Source organism: Martes martes (genome assembly GCF_963455335.1).
Source record: "Martes martes genome assembly, chromosome: 13".
NCBI classification, from domain to species: domain Eukaryota; kingdom Metazoa; phylum Chordata; class Mammalia; order Carnivora; family Mustelidae; genus Martes; species Martes martes.
Window position 1 is genome coordinate 87,024,737 of NC_137901.1, and position 10,127 is coordinate 87,034,863.

Sequence of the window (10,127 nt, forward strand, 5' to 3'; positions counted from 1 at the left end):
AATACAAGACTTTGGTGAAGCTCCTAAGTGTTCAAAGACATCTCATTTTATTATACTCAAAAAGGAGCTTGCTTTACTAGATTCTAAATGTAATAAACAAGCAAACCTCCCTTCAAAGGATGGAGAAATTCTACTTACCCATTTGTTTTTCCACTGTATACTTCTGAAATCTTATTTTCGCCAAGAAAGTGGTGTTCAAACTCACCAGGAAAAATGGAAATATCTTCCTTTAAAGATGCACAGAACTCTTCAGTGCTATGTATATGAAAACTCTTGTTTTTTACACCATCTACAGGTGACTCCGTCTGCCCCAAAGACGCTCCAAACTGTCCTTCAGAAACCTCTGTGTGCTCCATGATCTCAGGCGGGTCCTTGGATTTGTAGGCATTTAATTCGGAGACACAAAAGGTGCCATACCCGCTGCTCACTGAGCTACTGTCCACACTGCCGTCTGGTTGGGATGTGGCTGCTCCTTGCTGCATTTCGGGTTCTGTAGACTTAGGATAACTGATAATAGGTTCATTTCTCTCACTGTTTTCGGAATAAAAACCCATTTGACTTTCTGAAGATAATTGTTTGCTTAAAGAACTATCGGAGGAAGCCCAGGAAGAATTACTGGTCTGTAACTTGACTAAGTTTTTTATCTCCTCCTGTATTCGCTGCAAATAAAGTTATAGATCTGGGTAAGAAAGTATATTAAACATTACCTTTGTGTAAATACTCTGAAAATATTCTTCAAAATAAGAGATATTAAAGAGAATCTGGTTTGAGTTCAAAAACAAAACCGGTAAGAAGTATTAACTGCTTCCTCTTCCAAATCTTACAATATAAAAAAAAGAATCAATATAAATAACAACTTACTTGAATTTGGTTGTGGAACTGTTCCTGCTGGGCAACTATCTGTTGCTGGCATTGTTTTTCCACCAGACTGAATAGTTGTAACCACCTGGTCTATTAAATTATAAAATATTTTAGTTAAAAAATAATTGTCCATGTAATAGTCACAGAAAAATTCTTCCAGTGGGAAAGGACCTTTTAAAAATATTTTTTTAATGTAAAATGTATAAGCTAGATTAAATAGCTGCAAAGCTAGATTTAATGCAAAAATACAAAGGCACGGGCATGGTCACCCCTCTCTTATGTAACCTGCAGTCTGGGTAAATCTGAAGGTCTGGGTAAATCTTGTTTTTCACATGGCATCTTAATTTGATGTCATCAGCTCTCATTTCTGATTCAACAAGAACTGGCAATTGTACTTAATATTTGTCTTAAATTTTCTTCCTTTCCTCCTAATAGCTAATGATTGGCTTAAACAATTCTTAAAAAAAAAGAACCCCACGCCTTAAGACAAGAAATAATTTGGTATTGTGGGATTTAAACCCCTAATTTACTTGTTATTTAAGTGTAAAACAAAAACAAAAGAACCTTTTTCAAGTCAGATACTGAAGTGTCAACACTACAGCTGAGAGAGGAATGAGAAACTCCCTCTGAAAACCCACAGAACTGGCCTAGCCCTCCCCTCCGTCACTGTCAGGTCCTGACCCACTGGACTCTCAAGCGGAGTCAGTGCTCTTACAACCAGACTGCAAAAGCAGGAAAGGGGACAAGGAGACGTCCAGAGGCTAAATTCAGTGTCAAGGCTGGCGTCTTTTCAGTAACAGACTCTTGGCAATAATACACAATAAATAGCTACCATGAAAAAGAGCTTCCCTTACAAACCATTCAATTATCTTTTCATTCCCGTATTCCTTACAGGGCCTAGTGATACGGCCCATGCACACCTCCCAACTTCATCCCATCCCTCTCTACCCCTCACTCGGTACCTACCAGCCTCACTGGCCTCTACCTTTTCCCTGAACTTGCCAAAACTGTCTTCCACCTCAAAAGCTTTGTCCTCACTGTACACTCTACCTGGAAAGCTCTCTCTCCAGCTCTTATCACGGCTTCTGCCCCCATCTGCAATTTCGGCTTAACTTCTCGAAGACAGTTGCCCAAACCATCCCATGGTTGCTCTCTCTCAATGTCATCCTGTGCATTGCCTTCATAGCCTTTAGCACAGACAGCATCCCGTTTGTTCACTCTGTTAACTCATCTCCAGCACCTAGGATGCAGTGCCAAGGAAGGAGTGGGCACTCAGACATACAGTCTGAGTGAGTGTATGAAAATGGGAACTTCAGGGCTGCCTGGCAGGCTCAGTCAGTGGAACACGCAACTCTTGATCTCAGGGTCATGAGGTTGAGCCCCATGTTGGGGTAGAGTTTACTTAAAAAAAAAATATATATATATATGTGAATTTCAAGCTCATTTTTCCTTGGTATTACAGACTACACAATCCAGAGGCCCTTCAGATTAAAGCCAGTTCAGTAACCACAGCAGAGCAGAATTAAATTGAAAGCTATAGAACAGTATTAACGCAAAGGAAATAAAAACTCTCAGGATTGGAAAAGGAAATTTCCGAACGGAAATAGAACGGTACTGATAGGAAGTATTAGTTCTAAATCAACTAACTTCAGGATAAGGTAGGTTACATCAAATTCACTTCCTTATCTTCTCTACTTATCTATAATACGGAGTATCTTAATCAAAACAAAAATCAGGCAATAGTTTTCTTATTAAGTTATACTAACTTACAAACTTTAGGAGTTATTTTAACCTGATAAAGTTATTAGTCACACAGAACTAAATTACAAAAATCATGGAATAACATACATAACAACAATAACAAAAAAAAAAAACACCCAAAAATGGCTTCATATGCGACACACTTAATGTTAATCACATCCTAATTATCATTTTCTTATTTAAGATATGAATGAATGGAGCTTACTAAGGATGTAAATTGGTGGAGATTTTGTTCTTCCTAGTCAGATTTTATATCTTAATTTTCAATAAACATATTTAAGAACACTATAAATGCAGCAAATAATATTATTCACGTAATTATTAGGACTGTGATTCATTTCTAACTAAAATTATTTATGTGACCTGCATTTTACACACGTTGGAGGACTTGGGCATCTAATTAAAGCTATCGCTTGCACACAGCTTTTGGTGCTATTAGCCTGAAAGGGGTTTCTATAGTCTCGCCTTGTAAATATCCCACTGACTTTGACATCCTAGGTCTGATTCCCAGCTCTCCACTAACAACCTGAGTGGTCCTCAATAAGTAAATTTCATTTGTGCTTCTTATGAATTTGTAAAATGGGAAGAGTAACACCGCATAGGTGGCTGGGAGGATTAAATTTTAAATTCAAATACAATGCATGTGAAGCTGTAATCTCAATGGAGGAACTGTATTTTGAAAAACTGTGAGGCCATGGCTGTCACAAAGATAGCAAGGGCGCTACCAGCACTCAGTGGGTCCAGGGACACACATCACAGGATGGTCTCCAACAAGGAAAAACTGTCCTGGGTCCATTTTATATTATAAAAATACCAAATATTTTGCTTAGCTCTCAAATCACCAATCACCAAATCATCCAGGAATCCCACTACGAAGATGTTAAGTTCGTTTCAGAACTTGATCAGAAGTTGGTCACTGTTTCAGAAAATCATGTCACCTAATGCAGTGCTGGGTCATCAGTACAACACAGTTGGATCAGTCTGTGTCTATCACTGCTGCCTTCACAGTGAGTCTACGTGTCAACCCCAGACTGTGCTCCATTACGTCTTCTGATGGGGTTGTGCTGGGCACTTACATGCTGAAACACCTGTTTTTGGATTATAAGTAACTTTGATTCCTCCTCTTTATCACGATTAAGAGGATGACTGTTTTTATGGTAGGTATAGGCAGATGTATCTGTGAAATGCATTTCAGGATAATATAAATTGATGTCACTTTAAAAGTTGTCAAGTGTGAACTGTCAAATGTAAAATGTAAACTAGTAAATTAATGGTAAAATTATAAAATAAGGGCTTTGGGTCTAATAAGGTTGAGTGCCACAGACAAAAGGTACCTAGTATACTGCTTGGCAAATAGACACTCAATAAATGGTACTTAAAATAACTATTATCATATAACCATTACTCTTACATATACAATCAGTAGTACTAAATAGTTAAAATGCAAAAATAACGACTTAAGACAAATTAGCTAATAATGTGCTTTAAAAATTTACCATCAGAGAAATATTAGCAACAGTAAGGATTTAAGAATATATTAAAGTAATTCTATGTAAATGTGTTAAACATTATTTTCCATTAATCAAAATACATAACCTTCTCAAGTTTAAGGAATGATAAACCTCAGAATTCCAGAAAAGAGGTTTTAGAAAGAAATTCTAAAGAAATTAGATCTCCAGAGCTCTGAGCTCCATGGAAGATTTTAAGTTTTACTTTAATAACATAGATTAATCCCTTACAAATGATAGAAATCAGACAAATGTTACTATTCCAAAAAAAGATGAAAATATGAAAAATTCAGGGGAAAGAGTCAGGAATAAGACTTGCACAATCCTTACCCCTCCCATTCTTCCTAAAATGCTACACACTAAAATATCAGAGGATTGTGTTTTTGTATGCTACAAAACACACTAATAAATTGGAGAGATTTTACTGAAATGACCAGAAGGATATTTCATATTCTGCCAAAGTAAGAAATATCTTAAGAAATGATTCACTAAACAATTACATGTCTACATTATAAAAATTAAGTAGCCAATTAATATTAAATATAAAATAATAATGTTATATCAGAGATTAAGGGGAAAGGAAAAGAAACTGGCTCAAATGCCACGGTGTCAAGTAGCACATTGGTATGTTGCCTTATAAAAATCTGTATCTCAGGGGCGCCTGGGTGGCTCAGTGGGTTGAAGCCTCTGCCTTCGGCTCAGGTCATGATCCCAAGGTCCTGGGATCGAGCCCCGCATCGGGCTCTCTGCTCAGCAGGGAGCCTGCTTCCCTTCCTCTCTCTCCACCTGCCTCTTTGCCTGCTTGTGATTTCTGTCTGTCAAATAAATAAATAAAATCTTTAAAAAAAAAAAAATCTGTATCTCAAATTCACAAATACATTCTGATTCTAGGATGCTGATTTCAAAGTATTAAAAGTAACAATTTCTAGTTAAACATGAATTTGACAGAAGAGCAATGCCTTATTTTTTAAAAAAACATGCTAATTCAGGTTCCTAAGCTAATGAATAAGTATATTCAAGTAAATATTTCAAGAAATATTCCATTTTTAATTGTATCATTTTACAGGTCTCTTGCATTAGCATATACTGACTATTATACGGAAAAAACAAAAATTGCAAAAACTTAAAACTCAATTTTCCTAAAGTTTGCAATAACAGTCATTTTTATAATATGGATAATGAATACAAATAATTACTGAAGGGTGGCTGCTTCTCAATCCTTAAACCAGGTATTTTTTCATTCCACTTATTATACATTTTGAAAATAACACAAGTAATGGTTTGAATGATGAACCTTTTTTAAAATTAAATAAAAATAAATTTAATAAAAAATACATTTAATAAAATCCACTGTTCCCTAAATAAAGATTTAATAATAATGTTTTATACATTATTATTAAGCATTACCAAATCATTACCAAAGCATTACCAAATCCAGCCTGGGAAAAATCTAACCTGGGCATAATTCTGTGAAACAAAATTTATATATATGTATTCTTTTAACTGCTAAATTTTTATATTACAATTTAACCTATGGGCCAAAGAAAGAAACAATTCTGAAAAATCAATATAATTCAACATATCACAACTAAATGGGATAAGGCATAACTAAAAAGAATTCTTAATTTATGAGTGGAGCATTCAAAATATTTCAAAGAGCATTTAGGTTTTTTTTTTCAAAATGGTAACAATTTTGTATGACTTACTTAAAACATTAGAAATTAGTAACAATAGTAATAATTTTGGAATTCTCACTTCTCTGAACAAAGCTAATATTTTAGTTGACATTTAAAATATAAATTAGTGTGGCTAATCACTAAGATTTGTTCCAACATATTCTTGATCATCTTTTCCATATTGTTTGATATTGTTCCCCAATTACTATATTTGACCATTTCACTCTAGCAATAAGAATCACTCTCTTTAGGATATAAATTTCTAATAATGTAGAGTTCAGTAGAGGCACATTTACAAATATATTTTTTAAAATTCCACAAATAAAACAAAACTAGATACCTCACAGTTTTTCCAAAGTTCCGAATCAGTCCTTCCACTGTTTTGTAGCTCTTGCATTAAAGAGGTTAGGACTTCAACTGTACCTTGAATTACGGATGGTCTGGTCTTCCCTGAGAAAGAGGATACCCCATTTGTACTAAGGTGGGGACTACTTCTGTTGAAACATAAATAATTCAAATGGTTTTCTTCATTCTACCAAAGTGTTGAATAATTCAGCAGTTCAAGTTTAGCAGAGCAGTACAAAACCACTGATATTTAATCCTCCTTAATGGCACCTCGTTTGTTGAAAATCTGATCACGTTTGTCCACAAAAGGAAAATAGCAGTAAAGAGACAGCACTTATTTATTTATTTATTTTTTTAAAGAACCCAACAGAAAGACCTTCTCCAGAAGTGGGAGAACACGCTAAAGCACCAGCAGAAAATAAAAGTTTCTGCTGTACGATAAGAAAAAGGTCCAGCTTTCTCCAATCTAAATCATTCCGGAGGATTATTTTCCTCTACTGTAAGAACAGCCCTTTTTCTGTAGTGGGGTTTCTTTCTCCACTGCCCAGAATTGCAGTCAAGTCTTGCTAATTGGATCCCCCTAATTTAGTGTGATAAGCTGATGCTTATCTTTGCACGATCTTTGAATAAAAGTTGTGCCAAGCAAATTAGCAGCAAATATTCAGCATTCATTTAGCCCTATTCACTGTGTAAAATACCACTGATTCTTTCCAGGAGGACTGCTTTCCCAAACTTGAGAGGAAGTTATTTCAGATTTGCTTTATAAAAACACAAAGCATAATTAAGGACAATAAACTATGTTTAAATTCCAGTCTAAGAGGTCATTTTCATTTATTTATTGATACCCTATACTGTTTCACAAAGAGTTCATTAAAAAAAAAAACACACACACATACACACAACACAACACTGATGAAAATAACAGAAAAACAGTAACAAGGAGAATCAAAGAGTAATAAAAACTCCAGGGAAAGAAGAACATACATGCTGTCCTTAAGGGGTTACACAGTTGTGTAATCAAGTCTAAATTTGACCGATTTAACTGCCAGTCATAATGAAAAGGGAGACAAGGTCAGTTACATAATCTTCATTAGAACGGCACATTTAGGGGGTACCGGGCTGGCTCGATCAGTGGAGCACGTGACTCTTGATCTTGGGGTGGTGAGTTCAAGCCCCATGTTGAGGGTAGAGATTACATTTTTTTAAAAATTCTAAATAAAATCTTAAAAAACGAAAGGGGAAGGCACATTTAGGTTTCCCCAGGCAAATTATGTTCTAAAAGGAAATTCTTCCTAGGGGTCACCAAGTGCTACAGGAAACAAACTTTCAGTGCGTGGGTACAAATTGTGAAGGCAGCCATCTAGGCCGGACCATTTCCCACACACATTCCCCGCCTATCACCTTGCTTTCTGAACATCTTGTATGTTCTTACAAGCTGCCTTAAATTCCTCCCAAGAAAGGCAGAGAATAAACAACCTTTTTAAAGAATTAGTGTATTTATTATACACAGTCTGTTCAAGATCTATTGTGTTTAAAGACCTCTGACCCTTTACCAATAGGCCCCAGACTGCCGTACTTTTGCTTGTTATAGCTGGTCTCCTTTCTAATGGGCTTTGCCCCTTGGCTGTTTTTAGGCTATTAGAAATTTAGAAATCAAATAATCACGTTTGTCAGATTATGTACAAAATGAGAGCAAGCTGGCTCTGATTAAAAACAAACCAAACGGGGCGCCTGGGTAGCTCAGTGGATTAAGGCCTCTGCCTTCGGCTCAGGTCATGATCCCAAGGTACTAGGATCGAGCCCCGCATCCCCTGCATCTGGCTCTCTGCTCAACAGGGAGCCTGCTTCCCTCTCTCTGCCCGCCTCTCTGCCTGTGATCTCTGTCAAATAAATAAATAAAGTTTAAAAAAAATTTTTCTAAAAAACAAACCAAACACTGGAGAGTTTAAAAAGAAAATGCATAAAATGCATTGTTGGAGAGTATCTATTTTTGTCCACTCACTCAGGGTCTGTTTTTTTTTGCTTACTTCCTAGTATTCAACTTTAATTCCTACTTCCCAGATTGGTAAGGTAGTTCTGAAATATTAAACATTATTTGTACTGTTATTTTAAAAATGTAGAAAAACAATATTTAGGCAACTAAATTTTAAAGACATGCTTGTAGTCTACCAGGAATTTTAAAATGGTGTAAAAAGGGACACCTGGGTGGCTCAGTCATTAAGCGTCTACCTTCAGCTCAGGTCATGATCCCAGGGTCCTGGGATTGAGTCCAGCATAGGGCTCCCTGCTCAGCAGGAAGCCTGCTTCCCCCTCTCCCTTTGCCCCTCCCCCCTGCTCATACTCTGTCAAATAAATAAATAAAATATTTTTTTTAAATTATGTTTTGGGGCGCCTGGGTGGTTCAGTGGGCTAGGCCTCTGCCTTTGGCTCAGGTCATGATCTCGGGGTCCTGGGATCGAGTCCCATATTGGGCTCTGTGCTCTGGCTCTCTGCTCAGGCTCTCTGCTCGGTGGGGAGCCTGCTTCCTCCTCTCTCTCTGCCTGCCTCTCTGCCTACTTGTGATCTCTATCTGCGAAGAATAAATAAATAAAATCTTTAAAATAAATAAATAAATAAATAAATAAATAATGATGCTTTGGGGCACCTGGGTGGCTCAGTCAGCTAAGCATCTGCCTTCAGCTCAGGTCATGATCCCAGGGTCCTGGTATAGAGCCCTACATCGGGCCCCCTGCTTGGCAGAGAGCCCACTTCTCCCTCTCCCCCTGCTTGCCCCCTCCCTCTCACTAATTAATAAATAAAATATTAAAAAAAAAAAAGGAAAACAAGTACTTTTTCACAATGATCCCCAAGCAAAAGTACATTATCTGTGGGAGATATGAAAGGGAAGGGCTGAAACTATTTTTTTCCTGAAGATTTTATTTATTTATTTGACACAGACAGCAGAAGAGGGAACACAAACAGAGGGAGTGGGAGAGGGAGAAGCAGGCTCCCAGCTGAGCAGGGAACCCAAGGCAGAGCGCCATCCCGACCTGAGCTGAAGGCAGATGCTTAACAACTAAACCACCCAGACGCCCCTGAAACTATTCTTTTTTTTTTTTCCTCTCAAAGATTTTATTTATTGGGGCACCTGGGTGGCTCAGTGGGTTAAAGCTTCTGCCTTCGGCTCAGGTCATGATCCCAGAGTCCTGGGATCGAGCCCCCGAATCGGGCTCTCTGCTCAGCAGGGAGCCTGCTTCCTCCTCTTTCTCTGCCTGCCTCTCTGCCTGCTTGTGATCTCTGTCTCTGTCAAATAAATAAATAAAATTAAAAAAATTTTTTTTTTAATTTTATTTATTTATTTATTTGACATAGAGAGAATGAGAGAGTTGAGCATAAGAGGGGGAAGCTCAGAGGGAGAAACAGACTCCCCGCTGAGCAGGATGCCTGATGCCACTCCAGGATCGTGACCTGGGAAAACAATTGATCAAGAAACTGAGCCACAGGGGCGCCTGGGTGGCTCAGTGAGTTAAGCCTCTGCCTTGGGCTCAGGTCATGATCCCAGGGTCCTGGGATCAAGCCCCGCATCATCATCGGGCTCTCTGCTCAGCAGGGAGCCTGCTTCCCCCCTCTCTCTCTGCCTGCCTCTCTGCCTACTGTGATCTCTCTCTGTGTGTCAAATAAAATCTTAAAAAATAAAGAAAGAAACTGAGCCACCCAGGCGCCCCCCTGAAACTATTCTTAACTAATCCCTGAACAGCTCCTGATAGAGGGCTGTCATTGTTATTTAAATGTGAACAAATAAGTATGATACTACTTGGATAAACTATGCAAATAAACTTATTTTGATTTGTTGTTACATTAAAAAAAAAATTTATCTATCCCATTCTTACCTATTAGTATTTAAGTTCAGTCCAAAAGACTGGGGAGAATTTTTTATATCAGATTCTACAGAAGATGAAGGTTTTCGTAAGGGTTTCACCAAATCAAAATCTTCCAT

The 10,127-nt window shown here is 37.5% G+C and overlaps 1 protein-coding gene across 4 annotated transcripts in view; it reads right to left on the minus strand.

The window, feature by feature from the left end:
- The window catches only part of MPHOSPH9 (M-phase phosphoprotein 9), a gene marked incomplete at its 5' end in the record, with an annotated part of 60,957 nt that extends 50,830 nt beyond the window's left edge, over positions 1-10,127 (minus strand). For 2 of the 4 annotated variants that reach the window (XM_080821923.1, XM_080821922.1), the window contains 4 exons: positions 139-659; positions 862-951; positions 6,147-6,300; positions 10,021-10,127. In XM_080821923.1, the coding sequence (XP_080678049.1) occupies positions 139-659; positions 862-951; positions 6,147-6,300; positions 10,021-10,127 (872 nt within the window). Of the gene's footprint in view, positions 1-138; positions 660-861; positions 952-6,146; positions 6,301-10,020 lie in introns of those variants that run through there. The other 2 variants (XM_080821920.1, XM_080821921.1) reach the window with 2 other exon arrangements.